At 41.7% G+C, this 24425-nt stretch overlaps 1 protein-coding gene across 30 annotated transcripts in view; it reads right to left on the reverse strand.

The window, feature by feature from the left end:
- Positions 1 to 24425, reverse strand: part of PICALM (phosphatidylinositol binding clathrin assembly protein) — a 120234-nt gene that overhangs the window by 60824 nt on the left and 34985 nt on the right. For 29 of the 30 annotated variants that reach the window (XR_006277568.1, XR_005290672.2, XR_006277567.1 and 26 more), the window contains exons 3-9: positions 23279 to 23354; positions 20803 to 20905; positions 16095 to 16188; positions 15433 to 15544; positions 12753 to 12859; positions 8665 to 8706; positions 7105 to 7190 (exon numbers count right to left, since the gene is read on the reverse strand). Coding sequence is in view for 26 of the 30 variants with exons in the window: in XM_038387686.2 (XP_038243614.1) it covers positions 7105 to 7190; positions 8665 to 8706; positions 12753 to 12859; positions 15433 to 15544; positions 16095 to 16188; positions 20803 to 20905; positions 23279 to 23354 (620 nt within the window). In the remaining 4 variants the exon portion in view is untranslated. Of the gene's footprint in view, positions 1 to 7104; positions 7191 to 8664; positions 8707 to 12752; positions 12860 to 15432; positions 15545 to 16094; positions 16189 to 20802; positions 20906 to 23278; positions 23355 to 24425 lie in introns of those variants that run through there. The other variant, XM_043504123.1, reaches the window with a different exon arrangement.

Here is a 24425-nt window from a genome sequence, read left to right on the forward strand (position 1 = left end):
CAGAGAAAAAGGTATCAGATTGCAGCACAGCAAAATTTTACAAGCCAGGGGTTGTTTTTTTTTTTTATTTTCTTTCTGACTCTCGGATGTAAAGTTAGTTAAAAACAGAGAGGTTAGGATGACAGAATGCAATGTTTAACAGAAGCTGGAATTAGCCAGATTTGAGGCTGAGGAAAGAAAAGGAACATGAAAGACTGGTAGAACTCAGATAAATGGAGATGGATGCACAAGCGGCCAAAGAAAAAGAAATGGAGGCTTCCCAGCAGAGAGCTGTGGAGGAGAAGGAAAAAGAAATGAAGGAGAGCGGAAAAGAAAGGAAGCATGCACTGGAGATGGAGAAGGCAAAGGCTCATTAGAATATACCAAATAACCCTAACAATCCTTCCCCAACAATCCACAAATGGGAGCGACTAGTCCACAGTATGATGAATCCAGTGATATTGCTGAATATTTTCTCACCTTTGAGAGACTGTGTACACTCCATCAAATTCCTGAAGCTCACAAGATGACCACATTGGTCACAAAATTGACTGGAAGAGCTCTGGACATATACAATAAGATTCCTATTGAGGAGGCTTCGACTATAATAAATTCAAGGATTTTGTTTTAAAACAATTTCAAGTTGCACCTGAAACTTAGAGTAAAAATTTAGAGCCCTTAAGAGAGGGCCTGGACTAAGTAATGTGGTTTATGTAAACCAGATGACAGACCTGTTTGATAAATGGCTCAACAGACGGGATGTAACTAGCTTTGGAGGAATATGGAATTTGATGATACAGGAGCAATTCCTGAATATGTCCAAGAATGATATAAAACAGTGTTTATGGGATAAGAAAATGGACTCAGCAAGAAGTCTTGCTTCTTAATGCTGATCAATACGAGCAGTCCCAGACCGCCAGAGAGGCGGGGCAAACTGGAACAAAACGGATAAAGGGAGGAGAGAGGAACAACCCTGGTCGCAGTTGGAGTGGATACCAGAAGGGACACCCTCAGGCCACACCCTACTACTGGGGGCAGCCCAAGGCCCCACTATACCCCAAGGAACGCTCCAGAAACCTCATCGTCCCACCACACCGTTCTCCAGCAACCCACCTCGCCCTAGTGACCCGTCAGCTGGACGATGTTTTAAATATAACGAGCCAGGACATGTAAAGGCCAACTGCCCCAAGAACCCCAATAGATTACATTTCATTGCACCGGAATCACACTAGGGGTACTCAGGCCCAGATGCCTCCCAGATACCCTCAGAGCATAGGGAAACCGTGAGCGTGGGTGGGAAGAAGGTCACAGCATGGAGGGACACTGGAGCTCAAGGTCTGCTATCCACGCTTCCTTAGTGGACCCCAATTTAATTGACCCAGAGGTCCAAGTGATGATTCAACCCTTCAAGTCAAACTCTTTTGACTTGCCTACAGCCAACCTGCCAGTCCAGTACAAGGGCTGGTCAGGAACGTGGACTTTTGCAGTCGATGATGATTATCCCATCCCCATGCTGTTGGGGAAAGACTTGGCCAATCATGTGAAGCTAGCCAAGAGGATGGGAATGGTCACCCGCTGCCAGACTAAGCAAGCTGTCACACCTAGGTCTGTTCCGGAAACTTCTACCAAGACCCGGTCAGAGGTGATGGAACCAGACCCCATGCCAACGTCTGCAACAGCAGTAGTGGATCCAGTCACAGAGACCCAGACAGAGCCAGTTCCAGAACCGGAACCAGCGGAACCACCAGCACCAGAACCATGGCTAGCACTGAATCCAGTACTTGCAACCCCAACACCAGAGGGCCCCACCGAACCTGCACTGGCACCAGCCGATAGCCTTACACAAGAGGCTCAGCCGAAGCCTGAACCCCAACATGCGGGAAGGAGTGCACCAGCGAAGAGTGGTTCACAGTCAATGGAAACAGCCCCATCACCTGCATTGCTTCCAGAGGGACCAAGCCCAGGTCCACAATCCAATGAGGAACTGATGTCTCTAGAATCAAAGGAACAGTTCCAGACTGAACAGGAAGCAGATGAAAGCCTCCAGAGAGCTTGGATGGCGGCCCAGAGCAACCCACTGCCTCTCAGCTCTTCTAATCGATCCAGGTTTGTTGTAGAAAGAGGACTTTTATACAAGGAAACTCTTTCTGGTGGACACCAAGAAGATTGGCATCTTCAGAGACAGTTGGTAGTTCCAACTAAGTACTGGGTAAAGCTCTTAAGCTTAGCCCACGATCATCCTAGTGGCCATCCTGAGATGAACAGAACCAAAGACCATTTGGGAAAGTCGTTCCACTGGGAGTGAATGGGCAAGGATGTTTCCACCTATGTCTGGGTCTTGTGAGGTGTGCCAAAGAGTGGGAAAACCCCAAGACCAGGTCAAAACCCCTCTCCAGCCACTCCCCATCATTGAGGTTCCATTTCAGTGAGTTGCTGTGGATATTCTGGGTCCTTTTCCGAAAAAGACACCCAGAGGAAAGCAGTACATACTGACTTTCATGGATTTTGCCACCCAATGGCCGGAAGCGGTAGCTCTAAGCAACACCAGGGCTAAAAGTGCGTGCCAGGCACTAACAGACATTTTTGCCAGGGTAGGTTGGCCCTCTGACATCCTTACAGACGCATGAACTAATTTCCTGGTAGGAACTATAGAAAGCCTTTGGGAAGCTCATGGAGTGAACCACTTGGTTGCCACCCCTTACCACCACCAAACAAATGGCCTGGTGGAGAAGTTTAATGGAAGTTTGGGGGCCATGATACGTAAATTCGTAAATGAGCACTCCAATGATTGAGATCTAGTGTTGCAGCAGTTACTCTTTGTCTACAGAGCTGTACCAAATCCCAGTTTAGAGTTTTCACCATTTGAACGTGTATATGGCCGCGAGGTTAAGGGGCCGTTACAGTTGGTGAAGCAGCAATGGGAGGGATTTACACCTTCTCCAGGAACTAACATTCTGGACTTTGTAACCAACCTACAAAACACCCTCCGAACCTCTTTAGCCCTTGCTAAAGAAAGCCTACAGGATGTTCAAAAAGAGCAAAAAGCCTGGTATGATAAACATGCCAGAGAGCCGTCCTTCAAAGTAGGGTACCAGGTCATGGTCTTAAAGGCGCTCCAGGCCCATAAAAGGAAGAATTGTGGGAAGGGCCATTCACAGTCCAAGAGCAACTGGGAGCTGTTAATTAACTCATAGCATTCCCCACCTCCAACCGAAAGCTTAAGGTATACCCTATTAATTCTCTGAAGCCCTTTTATTTCAGCGAATTAAAGGTTTATCAGTTGACAGCCCAGGGAGAAGATGACGCTGAGTGGCCTGAAGGAGTCTACTACAAAGGGAAAAGTGCTGGTGGCGTGGAAGAGGCGAACCTCTCCATGACCCTTGGGCGTATGCAGTGACAGAAGATCAAGGAGCTGTGCACTAGCTACGTGCCGACGTTCTCAGCAACCCCAGGACTGACTGAATGGGCATACCACTCCATTGACACAGGTAATGCTCACCAAATTAGAGCCCAACCTTACCGGGTGTCTCCTCAAGCTAAAATGGCTATTGAACAGGAGATCCAAGATATGCTACAGATGGATGTAATCCACCCCTCCCGCAGTGCATGAGCATCTCCAGTGGTTCTAGTTCCCAAACCAGATGGGGAGATACGTTTCTGCGTGGACTACCATAAGCTAAATGCTGTAACTCGCCCACACAACTATCCAATGCCACGCACAGATGAACTATTGGAGAAACCGGGACAGGCCCAGTTCATCTCTACCTTGGACTTAACCAAGGGGTACTGGCAGGTATCGCTAGATGAATCTGCCAAGGAAAGGTCAGCATTCATCACACATGTGGGCTGTATGAATTTAATGTGCTCCCTTTCGGGCTGCGGAATGCACCTGCCATCTTCCAAAAACTTGTTGATGATCTCCTAGCGGTATTGGGAGAATATGCAGTCACCTACCTTGAAAATGTGGCCATATTTTCAGATTTCTGGGCAGATACCTGGAACATCTACAAAAAGTCTTCGAGTGCCTTAGGGAAGCAGGACTAACTGTTAAGGCTAAGAAGCGTCAAATAGGCCCAAACAGAGTGACTTACCTTGGACACCAGGTGGGTCAAAGAACTATCAACCCCCTACAGGCCAAAGTGGAGGCTACCAAAAAGTGGCCTGTCCCAAAGTCAAAGAAACAGGTCCAATCCTTCTTAGGCTTGGCTAGATATTACAGGCGATTTGTACCGCAATACAGCCAAATCGCCGCCCCACTGACAGACCAAACCAAAAAGCAACAGCCAAATGCAGTTCAGTGGACTGAAGAGTGTCAGAAGGCCTTTAACCAGCTTAAAGCGACACTCATGTCTGACCCTATGCTAAGGTCCCCAGACTATGACAAACCATTCCTAGTAACCACAGATGTGTCCGAGCGTGGTGTGGGAGCAGTCTTAATGCAGGAAGGACCGAATCAAGAGTTCCATCCTGTTGTGTTTCTCAGCAAGAAGCAGTCTGAGAGGGAAAGCCACTGGTCAACCAGTGAAAAGGAATATTATACCATCATCTATGCTCTGGAAAAGCTACGCCCATACGTTTGGGGGTGGCGTTTCCACCTACGAACCGATCATGCTGCGCTACAGTAGCTTCATACCACCAAGGGAAATAACAAAAAAAACATTCGGTGGAGTGTAGCTCTCGAAGATTTTTATTTCGACATCCAACATTTCGGGAGCTTCTAATCAAGTGGCTGATGCACTCTCTCATGAAAGTTTCCCAGAATCAACTGGTTAAAAACGTCCTTGAGATGTGGAAAATATTGTTAATCTTCATATAGTTAGTAGTATATTTAGAGGTGCATGCGTCTTATTAACTCTGTTTTCTCCTAGAGCTCCAGGAAGAAATCATAGCCAGTGTTTCACTCTATCTGTTATTTGGGGGGCATGTCATAAATATAAAAAGGGAAGGGTAACCACCTTTCTGTATACAGTGCTATAAAATCCCTCCTGGCCAGAGGCAAAACCCTTTCACCTGTAAAGGGTTAAGAAGCTCAGGTAACCTCACTGGCACCTGACCCAAAATGACCAATGAGGGGACAAGATTCTTTCAAATCTGGAGGGTGGGGGACGGGGACAAAGGCTTCTATCTGTCTGTGTGATGCTTTTGCCAGTAACAGATCAGAAATGCAAGCCTTCCAACTCCTGTGAAGTTAGTAATCTAGCTAGAAAATGCGTTAAATTTTCTTTTGTTTAATGGCTGGTAAAATAAGCTGTGCTGGAAGGAACATATAATCCTGTTTTTGTGTCTTTTGGTAACTTAAGGTTTTGCCTAGAGGGATTCTCTATGTTTTGAATCTGATCACCCTGTAAGGTATTTACCATCCTGATTTTACAGAAGTGATTCTTTTACCTTTTCTTTAATTAAAATTCTTCTTTTAAGAACCTGATTGATTTTTCTTTGTTCTTAAGATCCAAGGGTTTCAGTCTGTGTTCACCTGTACCAATTGATGAGGATTATTATCAAGCCTTCCCCAGTTAAGGGGGTGTAGGGGAAGATGGGGGGAAATTTTGGGAAAGACATCTCCAAGTTGTCTCTTTCCCTGTTCTTTGTTTAAAGCGCTTGGTGGTGGCAGCAAACTGTTCAAGGACAAGGCAAAGTTTGTACATAGGGGAAGTTTTTAACCTAAGCTGGTAAGAATAAGCTTAGGGGGTCTTTCATGCGGGTCCCCACATCTGTACCCTACAGTTCAGAGTGGGGAAGGAACCTTGACAGGATGCAACAATGACCAGCAGCAGTGCCGTGTGAAAGCCAAGGAACTGCAGCAGACATACCAGAAAGCCAGTGAGGTCTAGTTGATCAGGTGCTGGGCTGCAGACCTGCTGCTTTTACATCAAGCTTTTTGCCATACTTCGCCAACACCCCATCACCACCCTGCATACCGCCAGGGATACTTCCAAGGACCCCGAGTTACAGGCCCCTGCTGTGGCCAGCAAGGAGGGGTAGGGGAACAGGTGACCGGGGGGGAGGTCCAGCTGTGCTGTGAGCCAGGACCTGTTTTTTGCTCCACTGTAGTCTAGTCAGTCCCAGCAGGCGAGCCAGATGCAGGAGAAAGAACCTTGGGTGAGTGTTTAAATGCATTTTCCATTACAATGATGGCACCCCCAAATTAGCAAGACACAGTTAGCAACTTTTACTTAATTTATTTGCACTAGAAGAGGTAGCGGTACAACAAAAAGACAGTTGCTATCTGCTTTTCATTCCCCTCTAGAGTTAGGCAGGGCAGTTTGTTTATGTACACAGGGATGACTCTTGAATCCTGAGAGATGTTGATAAAACTTCCACAGAAGTACACAGCAATCCTCTCTCGAAAGTTTTAGGATAGCAGTCTTACTTCTTCCTCCAAGGAAGGACGCTTTCCCTCAGCGATTACTGCAATGGGGCCTGCCGAAGTTAACAGGCTACTGGCATAAGAGGACGGAGCTCATCTGATAACCCTTGTGTCTGTTTGTTCAAATTCAACAAACCGGCTTTCCATTCCACCCTCCACCCCTTTGGCAAATTTTCTCCCGTGGCTTCACAGATATTATGCAGGACACAACAGGCAACTATAACCAAGGGGATATTTTTCACACAGATTAATCCAATGAGTAAACACTTCAATCTATCAAAAGTGCCAGGGACACTTCAATCTATCAAAAGCACATTCAGCTATCATTGTGCACCTGCTGAGTCTGCAGCTCAATCTTTCCTTGCTGCTGTCAAGGTGGCTAGTGTATGGCTTCATGAGCCAGGGGAGCTAAGGGGTCAGCTGGGGAGTTAAAAAGGAAAGAAGCAGATGCAGGGAGCCAAGTATGCACACAGACAAGCAATATAGTAACTATAGCAGCTGTCTGCTGATGTACCTTGAATTGGCAAAGCTTTGTAGTGTAGACATGACCTGAGACTGGAAAGCTTTACATTGTTTAACCAACAAATACTATGCAGTCAACAGCACCAAATATATCACCTGTTTCAGTACTGCAACAGCAACATGATGTTCATTTCAACACAACCGACACAGACTATTTCAGGATGGGAATTTCAAAATAAGGAACCTAACGTTTGATTCTTAACACAACTATATAAGAGGACAAAAGGCACATATACCTGCTTGCAGCTGTGGAATCTTTGATTTTCTTTCCTTCTAAAGAGGCTAAATGTTGTTCCAAAGCATCAAGAAGACTGCTTGGTGCCTGCAAAAGGGCAGTGAGGGCATAGATATGAAAAATCCAAGACAAAACCAGGCACCAGCTAAAAAAAAATAAAAAAGAAAGGTATGATCCTGTCACCACAGTGCCAGAGAATGCAACTGAGGGTAACCGGACATGGTCTACAGCTCAAAATATTGACATCACAGTATTTTGGCACTAAGAACATAATAAATTGAGCAAAGTATTTTATATCATCAAGTGGTACAATATCATCCACTACTATTCCAGTTCTATTAATCATTAACCAAATTCACACTCCATTTTGATCAATTTCATGGTCATAGGATTTTAAAATCATAAATTTAACAGTTTTCAGATTTTTAAATCTGAAAATTTCACGGTATTGTAACTGTAGGGGTCCTGACCCCAAAAGGGATAGTGGGGGCATTGCAAGGCTATTGGACGTGGGGTCATGGTATTGCCACCCCTACTTCTGCACTGCTGCTGGCGGCAGCACTGCCTTCACATTTGGGCCGCCAGAGAACGGCATCTACTGGCTGTGAGCCCAGCTCTGAAGGCAGAGTCGCTGCCAGCAGCAGCCCCGAAGTAAGGATGGCAAGGCATGGTATTGCCACCCGTACTTCGGTGCAGCTGCCTGCAGAGCTGGGCCCTCGGCCAGAAGCCGCCACGCTGAGGGCAGCACAGAAGTAAAGGTGGCAATACCATGAACCCCCTACAGTAACCTTGCAAACCCCACTGCACAACTCTTTTGGGTTGGGACCTCCAGTTTGAGAAACGCTAGTCTCCCCTATAAAATCTGTGTAGTATACAGTAATAATACATACAAGATCAGATTTCACGGTGGAGACCAGATTTCCTGGTCCGTGACACATTTTTCACGGCCATGAATTTGGTAGGGCCCTCCTCACGATGGCGCCTATCAAAAAAGAAATCCATGAAAATGTTGGAAAATAAACAAAGAAAACAGACCATTGAAATGAGTAGTCTGTACCAACTGAGATTAAAAAAAGAAGCTGTACTCATCTGAAGCAATACACACATTCATATACACAAACAAAGTCTTTTCAAGTAATTAAATGGCACTTTGAAGCCTTCTGCTTAGAGTAGCCACTTTGCTAAGGGATCTCATTCGTGAAAGCTGCATTACATGAGCCTCTGCTACAAACAAATCAGTTTCCATCATACTTTAAAATTGGTTTTAAACTTAGGAATTTCATGTTTATTCAAATATTTTACTTTAATTCTCTATTTTCTGCTCTCAAAATGACTTAATTTGACAATTGTAATATATTGCAACTGTAATTAGTTTGCATTTTCATACATTTCATCGTGGAATTTGTGAGTGAGAGACTTTCTGGTTAGAGTTCAATTTCGTCATGACTTATCTAATAATTTAAGAATATGGTGATAATGTATGAAAGAAAACCAATGCATGACTCCACATTTTTCTGAACAAACCAACAAAATATTCACATAAGCATAACAGTTTATGTACCTGAGAAAGATCTGGTATGTCTCCTCTGTCAATTCCAACTTGCTGTAACAAAACAGATTTATGAGCTTTAAAACTGACTACCGTTTATTTAAAGATTACATTGTTAAAAAGCAGAAACCACATAAACAAGATGTCATGCAAGAAAAGAAAAATTCCTGTATACTCTTTTTAGTTTACATAAATTTGAACTCTAGTAAGTTTTTAGAACAGACGTAAAATATATGTATATGTTTGGCTGTAGTGAGTTTAAAACGTTATCAAATCTAAGTTTGGAGTGCCCTTCCTGATGGTCCACAGGAGAGATTTTGAGAATCAAGCAGGTGATTATCTGTGTTAGAGAAATGCTCTCATGAATCTCCATTCCTTACAAAGTAGTTTATAGAATGTAAGCATTGAGAACTACTGACACAGTATGTAGTTGGAAGTACAAAAATAGTATATTGCATTGATACAGCCTTTTTTACCCGCCAAGTTCCAAATCACTCTACAAGCTATACAACATAGACATCGTAACTGAACAGCCATCTCTGTTGTAAAACATCATATGGATTTCACAGTGCAGACTGACAGGTTTCAGAGTAGCAGCCGTGTTAGTCTGTATTCGCAAAAAGAAAAGGAGTACTTGTGGCACCTTAGAGACTAACAAATTTATTTGAGCATAAGCTTTCGTGAGCTACAGCTCACTTCATCGGATGCATTTGGTGGAAAAAACAGAGGAGAGATTTATATACACACACAGAGAACATGAAACAATGGGTTTATCATACACACTGTAAGGAGAGGTTTCAGAGTAGCAGCCGTGTTAGTCTGTATTCTCAAAAAGAAAAGGAGTACTTGTGGCACCTTAGAGACTAACAAATTTATTATGCTCTAATAAATTTGTTAGTCTCTAAGGTGCCACAAGTACTCCTTTTCTTTTTCACTGTAAGGAGAGTGCTCACTTAAGATAAGCCATCACCAGCAGCGGGGGGGGGAAAGGAGGAGAACCTTTCATGGTGACCAGCAAGGTAGGCTAATTCCAGCAGTTAACAAGAATATCAGAGGAACAGTGGGAGGTAGGGTGGGGGGGAAAAATACCATGGGGAAATAGTTTTACTTTGTGTAATGACTCATCCATTCCCAGTCTCTATTCAAGCCTAAGTTAATTGTATCCAGTTTGCAAATTAATTCCAGTTCAGCAGTCTCTCCTTGGAGTCTGTTTTTGAAGCTTTTTTGTTGAAGGATAGCCACTCTTAGGTCTGTAATCGAGTGACCAGAGAGATTGAAGTGTTCTCCAACTGGTTTTTGAATGTTATAATTCTTGACGTCTGATTTGTGCCCATTCATTCTTTTACGTAGGGACTGTCCAGTTTGGCCAATGTACATGGCAGAGGGGCATTGCTGGCACATGATGGCATATATCACAGGCATTGGCACCCTGACAGCAGGATTGTCTGGCTATGTAGACTCCCTCCTCAGGCCCTTCGTCACCAGGACTCCCAGCTATCTTCGAGACACCACTGACTTCCTGAGGAAACTACAGTCCATTGGTGATCTTCCTAAATACACCATCCTAGCCACTATGGATGTAGAAGCCCTCTACACCAACATTCCACACAAAGATGGACTACAAGCCGTCAGGAACAGTATCCCCGATACTGTCACGGCTAACCTGGTGGCTGAACTTTGTGACTTTGTCCTTACCCAGAACTATTTCACATTTGGGGACAACGGATACCTTCAAATCAGCGGCACTGCGATGGGTACCCGCATGGCCCCACAGTATGCCAACATTTTTATGGCTGACTTAGAACAACGCTTCCTCAGCTCTCGTCCCCTAATGCCCCTACTCTACTTGCGCTACATTGATGACATCTTCATCATCTGGACCCATGGAAAAGAAGCTCTTGAGGAATTCCACCATGATTTCAACAATTTCCATCCCACCATCAACCTTAGCCTGGACCAGTCCACACAAGAGATCCACTTCCTGGACACTACGGTGCTAATAAGCGATGGTCACATAAACACAACCCTATATCAGAAACCTACTGACCGCTATTCCTTCCTACATGCCTCTAGCTTTCATCCAGATCATACCACTCGATCCATTGTCTACAGCCAAGCTCTACGATATAACCGCATTTGCTCCAACCCCTCAGACAGAGACAAACACCTACAAGATCTCTATCATGCATTCTTACAACTACAATACCCACCTGCTGAAGTGAAGAAACAGATTGACAGAGCCAGAAGAGTACCCAGAAGTCACCTACTACAGGACAGGCCCAACAAAGAAAAACAGAATGCCACTAGCCATCACCTTCAGCCCCCAAATAAAACCTCTCCAACGCATCATCAAGGATCTATAACCTATCCTGAAGGATGACCCATCACTCTCACAGATCTTGGGAGACAGGCCAGTCCTTGCTTACAGACAGCCCCCCAACCTGAAGCAAATACTCACCAGCAACCACACACCACACAACAGAACCACTAACCCAGGAACCTATCCTTGCAACAAAGCCCGTTGCCAACTCTGTCCACAGATCTATTCAGGGGATACCATCATAGGGCCTAATCACATCAGCCACACTATCAGAGGCTCGTTCACTTGCGCATCTACCAATGTGATATATGCCATCATGTGCCAGCAATGCCCCTCTGCCATGTACATTGGCCAAACTGGACAGTCTCTACGTAAAAGAATGGACACAAATCAGACGTCAAGAATTATAACATTCAAAAACCAGTCTGAGAACACTTCAATCTCTCTGGTCACACGGTTACAGACCTGAGAGTGGTTATCCTTCAACAAAAAAACTTCAGAAACAGACTCCAAGGAGAGACGGCTGAATTGGAATTAATTTGCAAACTGGATATAATTAACTTAGGCTTGAATAGAGACTGGGAGTGGATGAGTCATTACATAAAGGAAAACTATTTCCCCATGTTATTTCTCCCCCCTACCCCACCCGCACCGTTCCTCAGACGTTCTTGTTAACTGCTGGAAATGGCCCACCTTGATTATCACCACAAAAGGTTTTCCTCCTTCTCCCCACCCCTTTCTGCTGGTAATAGCTCATAAGTTATCACTCTCCTTACAGTGTGTATGATAAAACCCATTGTTTCATGTTCTCTGTGTGTGTGTATATAAATCTCCCCTCTGTTTTTTCCACCAAATGCATCCGATGAAGTGAGCTGTAGCTCACGATAGCTTATGCTCTAATGAATTTGTTAGTCTCTAAGGTGCCACAAGTACTCCTTTTCTTTTCACAGTGCAGACTGACACCACAAAACAGTTTAGAACTGTAAAGTGATGATAAGTTCCAAATTCGACAAATTGCAGGGAGAATTTTAGATAGGCAGAACATAATTACCCTTTCTGGAATTTGATCAGGACACTTAGATTAGCACTCTACTGCTCAGACTGAAATCTCTTCTGAAGGACATTAGTTCAGCAAAGCTTCAGAAGAATGCATGCTGCAACCCACTGAATCAGCAAGAAAAACCAAAAATTAAAAAAAAAAACGCACTGCATGCAACAGAAGTTTTTTAGATCCTGTAAAACTTGTTGTGAAATCCCCTATTATCAGCTTCAGCCATTGCTTTCTGATTTAATGTTGATCCTCAAAATTCTTTCATCTCTCAAGTTTGACATAGCAGAGTTGTTGGTGTCAAACAAAAAAAGGGCTAGACGTGTCTCAGAAAGAAAGACCACCACACACACTTTTCTTCTTCTGAATTTTATTTTTTAAAGAAGACTAAGCAGAGCTATGTTTCGTGCGTGTATACAAGCTAACATGCAATATCTCCCTGGACCACAGTAGCTACTAGCCTCTTATACAGTAGAACATTTATATATTTATTCTTGTATCCTCTTCTCAGCAAAGAACAGCTACTTCTCAGCAAAGAACAGTTGAAAAATGTATTTCTTTCAATATGCAGGCCCTTAATGAGCTGGTCCCCTTGGTATTAAACTCTGATAAAATGCTCCTTGATGGACATAAAATCTGCCAAATGGAAAGGAAACGTAGCTGCTTTGTCAGAGTTAAGTATTTTATAAACTGTTTGAGCATGAAGGCAATTCTGGTCCAATTAAGATTTACCTCTGCAACTTTGAGGAACTCTGAGATCCTTGTCATTCTAGTGAGGAACTTCTTATATATGTCAAGGCCTTCTTTGCACTGGTTTTTTTTCATGTCGAAGTATTTTTCTGAAAATGGTAAAAGTATTCAAGTCACATAAGAAATAAATATACTGCATATATTTTAAACATGTACAAGTAACTATAATGCAAGACAAAAGTTACTTCACTCGTCACTGTGAAAAAAGGAAGTATCTGCAGCCTTGTTTCTTCACTTTTCCACATTAATAGTGGAGGCCACTATGATGCCCCATGAGAGATGGAAGAGCAGGCAACATTAATATTGGAGTCAATGCTTATGCTGGCCAAGATAAGACAAAATTAAATGATTTTTGTACGTTTTCCCTCTCTCCAACACTTGATGTTTTCGGTTCAGTCTCCACAAATGTTTAACATGGTTAGAGATTTTAGAACATCTATCTATATCTGGAAATCCCAATGCCAAGCCACAAGGTTATCTGACAAACATAAAAAGTTGGTCAAATAGGTGGAGTTACTAAGTAGGCTGTTTACAAAGGCAACTGTAACAATGAACACAGATTAACTTCCTCCCACCAGTTAAAAAAACCAAAGTGGTGTGGCAGAATTGAAGCTGCTTTGTAATTTCTGAATACTGATGTTGACCTGGTTACCGGGATTTTTACTCCGCAAATACTTGTGGGTTGCTAGGGACAATGCTTCTACTGTTAGGGTAAAATCTTCAAAGCTACTTCCCAACCAACCTGAGAAACCAGTTTTGGACTAGAAAGGCCAAAGCCCAGGAACACGGGTAAAAAAAAAACATGCCAGTTAAAAAAGCCTTGTTCCCTCAAGATAAAACAGAGTTTGGGGGAGCCAGAATGAGACAAACATGCTGGGGTTCCTGAAGAAGCTAGATCTGCCTAGTTTACTACCAGGAATAAGATGCTAAAATAAGTCATTCCTTTTAACTTAAATTTTAATATTTCTTACAGGTTTAAGTTCCTCTGTCCCTCCAGTGTTTTGGCACATGAAAAGATACAAGTAATTCAGCTTTTAAGGCATACTCTATGTATAGGGCCCTACCAAATTCACGGTCCATTTTGGTCAATTTCACGGTCATAGGATTTAAAAAATCGTAAGTTTCATGATTTTAGCTATTTAAATCTGAAATTTCATGGTATCATAATTGTAGGGATCTTGACCCAAAAAGGAGTTGGAAGGTTATTGTGGTGGTTGCAAGGTTACTGTGTATGGGGAGGGGGAAGAGGGAAGGGAGGTGTTGTGGTACTGCCACCACTACTTCTGTGCTGCTGCTGGCAGCGGCGCTGCCTTCAGAGCTGGGCAGCAGTGGCTGCTGGCTGGGAGCCCAGCTCTGAAAGCAGCGCAGCACAGAAATAAGGATAGCATTATATGGTATTGCCATCCTTACTTCTGCACTGCTGCCTGCAGAGCTTTGCCCTCAGTCAGCAGCCACCACTCTCTAACCACCCAGCTCTGAAGGCTGCAGTGCAGAAATAAGGATCTCATGGTATGGTATTGCCACTCTTACTTCTGTGCTGTTGCTAGCGGGGTGCTACCTTCAGAGCTGGGCACCTGGCCAACAGCCACTGCTCTCTGGCCGCCCAGCTCTGGAGTCAGCGCAGAAGTAATGGTGGCAATACCGTGATCCCCGCCCCCCCACAACTCCCTTTTGGGTAAGGACCACCAATTTAAGAAATGCTGGTCTCCCCCGAGAAATCTGTATAGTATAGAGTAAAAGCACACAAAAAACAGATTTTATGTGGGGAGACCAGATTTCACGGCCTGTGACACATTTTTCATGGCTGTGAATTTAGTAGGTCCCTATCTATGTGATAGATCACGGGTCAGCAACCTTTCAGAAGTGGTGTGCCGAGTCTACATTTATTCACTCTAATTTAAGGTTTCACGTGCCTGTAATACATTTTAACGTTTTCATAAGGTCTCTTTCTATAAGTCTATAATATATAACTAAACTATTGTTGTATGTAAAGTAAATAAGGTTTTTAAAATGTTTAAGACGCTTCATTTAAAATTAAATTAAAATGCAGAGCCTGCCAGACTGGTGGCCAGGACCCGGGCAGCGTGAGTGCCACTGAAAATCAGCTCACATGCCGCCTTCAGAACACTTGCCTACCCCTGTGATAGATCATGCTATTGTTTAGAGCAGGTACTCATTTCACAGGGATGAGCAACAACATAAAAGCCTTCACAGCCAGCCAAATATAATACATACAAAAGATTATAAACACTGTTAGAATTAAGTTCTAACTATGGAAGCTAAACTCTCTATGCTTCTTTAACGATTCACAGTGGAGAAAAAACTGAATTTTGCTATCTGATTTTGAGCCGAGGTTCTTAGTGACAGAAGGAAAACTAGTTCAAGGAAAAATAATTTTCTATGCCAAAAATTCTTGGATTTTGTTTTTAGGAAATTGCATACTTTGGATTACATGTAAGGAAAGTACTAACAAGGCAAAAGAATCCTTGGCAATAAAGCTGTCCCAAAAAACTGAAGATTTTTTTTTAAAGCAGTACATGAAGATTGGATCTTTAGAAAATAAGGCAAAACATTCTAACAGCTATAAATTCTGAAAAAAATTATATACCCTTGTTTATTGAAAACACAAAGATCTAATTCTGCAAAATAGAGTAATATTTACCCAGGAGGTTAATAATTCCTTCATTATATGCTGCAAAGAGTCTAATGGCATCTTTGAAGAGGAGCATGAAGGCAGCATTTATTACACCATTTGTAAGCTCATTGCTATTGACCTAGGGAGATTAGAAAAGAAAATTAGCTCATCTGGATTGACATTTTATCAGAAAACTTCCAATTAATAATTATGTTTCAATATTCTACCCAAAGACATGCTTTCCATTAGCAAATGTACTGTTTATAGAACATGGCAGCATTCCAAGTTACATGGAACCTCTATCATCCTCAAAGATGACAAGTTAAATAACCAAAGAAAAGCAGGTCAGCAAAAATACATGACTAACATATCATATATTAAGAGGGGCCAAAAGAATAATTAGAGTAAATTTTGTTTATTTAAAAAACTTACTGAACGCATGTACCCCTAAATGAACATTAAGTGTCTTATTAAGTCATCAGTACTTCATGTTAAGCGTACCAGGCAATGTTCCAGGTATATTTTGCTCTTCCAACTAACTATATTAGACTGGACACAACAAGTTAAAAATATGGAAGGGAATTTTACTTTGTACATATTGCATCACTTGTTTTCATAGCTTGTGAAAAGCTGTGGAGGAAAAGCCCAGCTGTGTTAATTAAGTGTGTCTGTGCAGAAATTAAACTTACATTGAAGTCAAGAAGTGCATCCATCTGATTTTGTATAATTGGTACAGTTTTAAGGAGTTTTTCTGTGTTCATTGTCCTCATGACTCCATCAGCCCTATTATGCAAACGAAACAGAAAACAAACCACCAATTGGATTATGAAAGAATATTTTTTATTAGGTAATATGAAACACTGGAGCATATGAAACAGATCAAAAGAACAGCAATGCCAGAGGCAGCATATTCAGACGACTGAAGTAAGGGGCACGCCTTGTAATATTCAATTTGTCTGGCCAAAAGAATGGCAATGATTGTCAAGAAGAGCAACATCCAGCTCTCCTTGGCCAGAAGACAGCACCTGTTATGGGGTCTTCAAGGACTGATCTTTATTCTCCGAGACCAAAAGAAATGGCCATGCTCAAAACTATTACACTGTGATCTATGATGCAATAGGTGGCTATAGAAGCATTAGCAGCATTTTAAAAAGCTTGTTTCAAATTCTAAAAAGCCCTTTTCAAATAAGCTTTTGAAACCTATTTCTGAAACAGAAATTGCCTACACTTTTCTAATTGCCTAAATGTTGTTTCAATTGTAAATCTAGGGTTATTAGTGAAACCTAAAATAGTAGTCAAATCAGTGTGACAAGATCTTTTAAAGCTTGTCTCTCTCACCAACAGAAACTGTTTCAATGAAAGGTACTACCTCACCCACCTTGTCTCGCTAAGATCTTTTAAAAGCATTCATAAAATGTAGGATTATAAATACACTGTCTGGAAATCTGAAGTTACAGGAACACTGAACAAGATCTTACGATTACACTTGACAAGTTTTTTTTAATAAAATAATTGGATTTTTTTTTTAAGAGAATGTCAGTTATCTGGGTCTATTTAACTTTCATTTGGTTGATATTTTAAACTAGATACCCAGAGAAGACACAAAGGCTAAGAGAAAAAGAAGGTGCCCTGGGAGAAAACGAACAACAAACAAAAATTGATAGTAAACATTTGCTTTCTACACTACACGGACTTAAAAATAATATTCACTTTATGCAAAAAGGCTCGATACCAAAGTCAAAACTTCTCTCTCTTATAATCTCTTGCTTGTTCAAACTAAAAATCAGAATCCACTGGACTCTCTGCAGCATAAAAGGCTGAGGATTATTACAGCTGGAAAAAGCCAAACATGTCAAGGAATGAACACCAGCAGTAACTTCCTCCTGTTAACAGAATTCCTTACAATTAAAAACAGTCCTTTCGCCTGTTGGTCAGGTGGTGAAAGAATGGTTAATTACCCTACAGTAGATGCGATTCTTCAAGAGGATCGCACTCTTGGTGCACCTGTGCCCCAGGTGGACAAGATTGGGTTCTTTTTGCTAGTAGTGTGTGTTGGGGCCATAGCTGCACCCTAGATATTCTTGCCCACCCCAAGGGCATAAAAGACAGATCAGGACCAATCGTCCCTCAGTTCCTTCACCAATAAATAATCTCAGAGGAGTCAACTTTGCAGTAATGGGGACGGAGAGCAGGTCATGGAATCCATGTAGACAACATCTCTAAGAACCACAGTTGCTCTAAGTAACAATTCTCTCCAAGTAATTGTCTATAGGGATTCCACCTTAATACCATTAGATCAAGTGTATGAAGTTTAACTTTCCCAGGGTGTGAGCCAGACTTGTGGGAGAAAACTGGGAGATGAATAAACTTGTTCATCTGAAACATGGAAAAAAAAACTTTGGGCAGGAACATGGGATGAGGCCTTTTCTTATGGAACTCTGAATAAGGGAGATCTGCCCTGACTGCCTGAATCTTCCCTACCCTTCAAGCTAATGTAATGGCAGTCTTCATTGGTAGGTTATACAGGGAACAAGTTGCTAAGAGCTCAATGTGGGGGACCCTGAATCCTGTTACATTGAGGACCCAAAAGGAGGGGGAGCATAAGCTGGGGGAGAAACATTAATAATGCACTCAAAAAATCTAGCCAGTGTAGAGCGAGAAAATACACTGCAGTCCTGGAAAGAAAGGTGATTTGCAGATACTGCTACTAGATGAAGCGTTATGGAACAAACAGGAAGTCCACATCGTTTCAGGATTAGAGTGTAGTCCAATATTGCTGAATGGGTGTTGTTGAGGGAAGACAGCTGGTGACAAGATGCCCAAATAGAAAGCCTCTTTCCTTTATGAAGCTAGCTCAGTCTAGTTGAGGCTTTCCTGTTTTGGAACAGGATATTCTAAATTTCAGATCAATAGATTCTTTTGAGGGATGTCAGTTATATCTGACAGTCTAGATCATGGCTAACAAAAATGGGTCCAGCTGTAGAATTTGATGGTTCTGCAAGGCTATTGGGCATCAAAGGCAAAGTGACTGCAGGCTACACTGACAGGTTCACCAGATCTGAATGCCAGAATTGCCTGGCCCCATCAGGGCTGTCATGATTATCAATCATGCATCTTGCCTCAGCTACCTCATGACTCTCTGTAATATGGGAGTTGGAAGGAAGGCATACATCAGGCCTGCCATCAGGGGATGAGAAAGGTATATGACAGGGAGCCTGCACTGGAAACCCTCATGGAGCAGAATACTTGGCATTTCTTATTCTGGTTTGTTTGGATATCCCCCCTTGGGAAAGAAGTTCTGCAACACTGGGTTCTTGACCAATCACTTGTGGTTGTCTGAGAATTGTCTGTTGAAGTGATCTGCTAGTGAGCTCTGAACACCTGAAAGATGCAGGGCCAGTGGCATGGTCCAGTGATGAGCTCCAAATGGCCTCCTGGCAGAGTGGAGATGACCTAACCTCTCTCTGTTTGTTGACATAATGCATAGTTGTGGTGCTATATCAGCCCTGGGATAGCAGATCCATGCAGTTGAAACAGGAATGCTTTGCATGCGAAGTGGATGGTTCAGTTCCAGGACATTTATGTGCAGATGAGCTCCAGGAAGGGACCACAGGCCCTATGTTACAAAGTGATCTAGATGAGCCTCTCATCCCAGGGTGCAGACATCTGTCAGAGTCTTAGTCGGTAAAGGTGCAGAGAAAAGTACTACATTGCACATCTGCGATGGGTCTTTCCCAGTTAATGTGGACAGGACTTCTTGTGGAATCTTGACCAACATGGCTATATGGGGATCTGCTGGATAGATGCACTGATTTCAGCTACCCTTTCCTGGAGATTAGGCAAAGTCTGGCAAGCTGTCTCAGAAGTATGAGGCTGTATGTCCCAGAAGTCTGAGTCATGGTCTTACTGATGTCTTTGATTGAGCTTGTAGTTGATTAGTCCACTATGGTTTGGAATCTTGTGGAAGATAAGCTCTTGCTGACACTGCTTCTATGAGCTCTAAGCTTTGAAATAAAAGTAAGTGTGGGTATTTCTCCACTGATTTTGAGGCCCAATGTGGCAAAGAGCTTTAAGATCACCTACAGAGGTGATATTCCCTGGATCAATCCATTGTCGAGGTAAGGGTAGACCTGGATTCCTTGCCTCCTTAAGCGAGCTGCTACCACTGCCAAGTACTTAGTAAACACACTTGGTGCTGTGGGAAGACCAGTATCACCATCCCGACCTTGAAATGATGAACAAACCTGTTGAGACAAATGCCCAGAATGGGACACCCATCTTTTTTTCCTCTTTGGTATGAAGAGTCCACAATCAGGGGATTTTATTCCCATTACTATAAGAAGACAGTCCATCTCTTACTTCAATAGTATCTCGGGGGGGGAGGGGAGGTAAGGGGGTTGAAGAATGAAGATGGATGCTTAACAAGCATGAAAGGTTAGTAAAAAGAGTAATAAAAATTATCTTTTTAAAGCATACAGGCAAACTGAAAGTTAATTATTTAACAGCTACACGAACTAATCACTAACATCAACTATAACAATCACAGAGAAGCAGGACGACACTGCAAGGGTTCCTTCTTGCTGCTGCAGAAAGAAGAAACTGAGGGATGGCTGGTCCCACCCTTTATACCACTGGTGGGGGTGGGGGCAAAAAGACATCTGGGGCACAGAGTTGGCCCCAGCAAAACTGTTGGCCAAAAGAACCAGATCTTGTGTCAATAGGGAACATGAGCACTAAGAGCAGAATCCATGTGAACATTAACTTGAAGCATGGTTAATTTGTTGCTTCAACTACATTAGAGCCACAATGGCTTTAATGTATGCCATATCTAAAGCAGTTGTTTAACAAGCAGTTAGCCACTGTATGTCAGATATGTAAATTGATCAGGTGTCTTCCCCCACTCCCCATCCCATAAAGGACATGATGGTCATTCTGTGTCATTACCATAGTACATTATAGTACTATGGACTGTACAAACAGCCACTTTGAGAGAGGCGTGAAGAAGGAACAGACAGTACAGCAAGGTATTTCACATAAATGCCCATCTCCATAATCTTCTCAAATGAGAAGTATAGTTAAACACCAATGGTGCCAAACACAAGATAGCTTTCTGGCATATCAAGAAACATTTTATTGGCCAGATTAGGTGGCTACCACCAGTTGCTTCAATCTGATGCACAGACTGATTTCCATTTCATTTTTTTCAAAAAGACAGCACTCCCCAAAATTTCTGAAGACACATTACAACTCAACTGCACTGACATTTTTGGTGCATAATGCACAGAGTATATTGATCAATACCAGTGAAAAGATAATCAACTTGGTTATTTGAGAACAGCTTGTTAAGTATGTACTGCAAACCACATCTTAAAGAAAAATAAAAACTACAGTTCTTACCCTCTTTTTACTTTGGTGAAGTCAAAAGCCACTTGTCTGTAAGAAACTGCTTTTTCATTCAGATACCTACTATACCGTCTGATAAATGTGGACATGTCATACCCTAAAAGAGAAAAGGTTTCAACAGCTTATCCTTTTTCCAGTCAATTTTTATACAAAACCAATTATTCGGACTAAGCAATAAGATATACATTTATAGATTGTTTTTGTTTACAAGTTTTCCCTTAATCCACCAATATATAAAAAACTGTTACAAAAGACTGGTCTCAATTTTCTTTTTGACACATTTAAAAATATCGTGGTGTTAAGAGCTATACACTGTACAGCACACACCCTGAAAATCTATATATATTATGTAGCAAATATCTAGAGATATCACATAAAACTGTGTAATTTCCTTTATCATCTGAAATTAACGATCTCCTGGAAGTCAGTGAGCAGATTAAGTATTTTTATATAAATTTGTGGCTACTAGCATAGAAAGTGCCTATATATGCTTATTGATTTATTTGTTGTAAGATTTCTTAACTAGCATACATGTATGTACAAAAGTCTTACGTTTTCAGAGCCAATCTCAAAATCCATACATACTCTTTTAAAAGTTAATACAGCAAAATGCACTGAACTAAACTGACATTAATAAGTGGGGATTTGCACACGCAAAGATTGTAGGATTAGACTGACATATCTTAATTACATCCAAAAATATTTCCTATGGGTGCAGGCCAAGAAATCCTACCCTCGGCTTTATTCCCCAGAGGAAACACTGGAGTTAGATGGTAAAGGTCTCTTTTCATATTCTATACCAGTCTCCCCTTGAAAATTAAGTCTCAGCTTGACAGTTTTGAGTCATTTACCACAATGAAAACTGCTGTCCACAGCCATCAGCAAGAGTATGTACATTATACTACCATTATGGCAAAACAAAATTGAAGCAGCTATCTAAAGTGCAAAGTTGGAAACAAAATGGCAATTTCATTACAGGCAAATTAGTAATTTTTTAAGAATGGCTCCAAGCATGAACAGAATTACATGCAGCAGTGGGGAAACCTGGGAATAGGGACCAGTAACTGTTTCTTGCCCGATACCTACTCTAAACAAAGAGACATCTGACTGAAACAATTACAGTTTCAAGCAATTGGTCCCTACTACAGCATGTTCATTTAGTTTTTGCTCTTTTTTTTTTTTGGTTATACTTCTCCCAGCCTTGCAGAATACATGAAAAGTGAGTAGTTCAGGCACAAAGATGTATTTGTCTACCCTTTACCATGACAATGCATAACTTACAAATGTTATTTCCTTGTTAAAAATTTTATTTACCCCTTCCTTACAAGGAGGCAAGTAGAATTTTGCAAGATGGAATTCAATCATTCTATAATAATAAATAATAATAATAATAAAAGGAGGACCCCAGTGTGAGAGATAGTAGATGTGAAGTTATTGGTGTAGAGCAGCGGTTCTCAAACTGTGGTCATGACCCCCTTTGAATAGGGTTGCCAGGATTGGCTTAGATTTGCTAGGGCCCAGGGCTGAAGCCCGACTTCACTGCTCGGGGCCGAAGCTAAAGCCTGAGGGCTTCAGCCCTGGATGGTGGGGCTCAGGTTACAGGCCCCCTACCTGGGGCTGAAGCCTTTGAGCTTCAGCTTTGGCCCCCTGCCTAGAGCAGCGAGGTTCAGGCTTTGGCCCCCTCTCCCACCCGGGCAGGCTCAGGCTTTGGTCCCCACTCCTGGGGTCGTGAAGTAATTTTTGTTGTCAGAAGAGGACTCCAGTGCAACGAAGTTTGAGAACCCCTGGCGAAGAGAATACAATATAGTCTGATCTGATCAAATCATTATCTTTGGAGCATGACCTGTCTCTTACTATATACTTGTACAGTGCTTAACACAATGGGATTCCAATCTCAGATGGACCTTTATGAAATAATAATATTAATTTTTAAACTGATTTCTTCCCTGGTAGAATTGATTTTTTCCGACCTGGAAACTGAACATTTTATTTCATATTTATTCATTTAATTAATCCTACATAGGCATGGGGGAGGCTGGATGACCATTAATTTAAATAAAAATTAAGTGCTATTGGTCTTTTTGTTTCAACTAGTACCAGCCAGCATCAAGAACCATCTCCTGCCCTATGATGGGAGTTTTAACCTCTCATTTTATCTTGTATTGGTTGTTGTTGGAAACTGGTTCAGAACTAGAATAAATAGCATGACTAAAAAGCACACCTATACAAGATAAAAAATTATATCTATTCTTTCCACGTGGCAGTATTTTCTACAATGCCACAAATGCTAGTCAGTTGGAAGATTATGAATGACATCCACAGAAGTGTTCTAAAATGAAGAATTTCACTTCTTGGAATGATATGCAATTTTTTAACTACAGAAGAGAGGCAGTTCACCATAACTTGTGAAAATAGAGTATTTATTATTCCCTAAAATACCACGTTAGATTTTAGAATGAAGATACCTTACCTTGCAATCCACTTTTGTCTAGGAAATTGCTCAAATTAAACAGTGTGTTTCTGGAAGCTAGATACTGGATAAAACGCTAGATGGAGAAAAAAAGATTTTGAATCAATAAGAAGTTATTGCTCTGCTGGAATTTTATTTAATCCTGCACTTAAACAGTTTCGTTAACTCAGAGCTATCAAAAACTTTCAAAAAATTTGTAGCGTAATCTGCAAATAACACAAACAACCCACACACTTTTGGGCAAAGCTGTAGGTGGAGGAATACAGGGTTTAACTACTATTTTAACTGGCATTGGTGAAGGATTAAAATACCCTTTGTTCTAAACTAGAATTAGCCACAAGGCGGCAAACTTCTCATACAGGCATTAAAATTTGGCATAATTACAACTTTTTTGCTTCAAACATACCCTATTTGTAGAATCTTTCTGCACAGCTAGTAGCAATTTTTGAGCTACATAAATACAAAGATATTCTGAATGCAAATCCATTTCAAGTTAGGATAACTGATGGCATGTAACAATCAGTTTGACAAGTTGCCTTCCAACTTGCAGGCAATTTCTCCTTTACTTACAAAGTAAACCTGGCAATTCTAATGCCAATCTAATTTTATGAAGATTACGAGGCTAACAATATTCCTTATGATGGAACTCAGAAATGACAATTGGAAGATAAAGACCATTTGATCCTATTTTTTAGGAGTTTCAAGACTAGGCTCAGATCAAAACTTCTAAACAAAGGTTGTAGAGCATCCTGCAAGAAACTTGAAGAAAACTCAAATTTGGTTTCAAAGTCCTTGTGGTCTGTTCCAATTTAGTGCTGGCTATCAAACAGTCTTGTGATTCTTTGGTTCACATTGCATTGGTTTCATGAAGTATGTATTTGAGGTCTGATTTTCAAAGACACTGAGCACCTGCAGCTTGCATTCACATTATTTGGAGTTGAGTGCTCAACACCTCTCAAAATCAGGCCTTTAGTTACTACAAATAGCAAAAGTGTACATCTTAACAATACATAATCCTATGCTTGCCTGCTTCAATGCGAGTGAATTAGCAGTAAATGTATTACAGATATGAACTCTTCAAACAAAATCTCCCTCCTCCACATACACATCACATGCTCTGACATGTACTGGCAGAAAACTATACTAT

Source organism: Dermochelys coriacea, chromosome 1, assembly GCF_009764565.3.
Source record: "Dermochelys coriacea isolate rDerCor1 chromosome 1, rDerCor1.pri.v4, whole genome shotgun sequence".
NCBI classification, from domain to species: Eukaryota; Metazoa; Chordata; order Testudines; family Dermochelyidae; genus Dermochelys; species Dermochelys coriacea.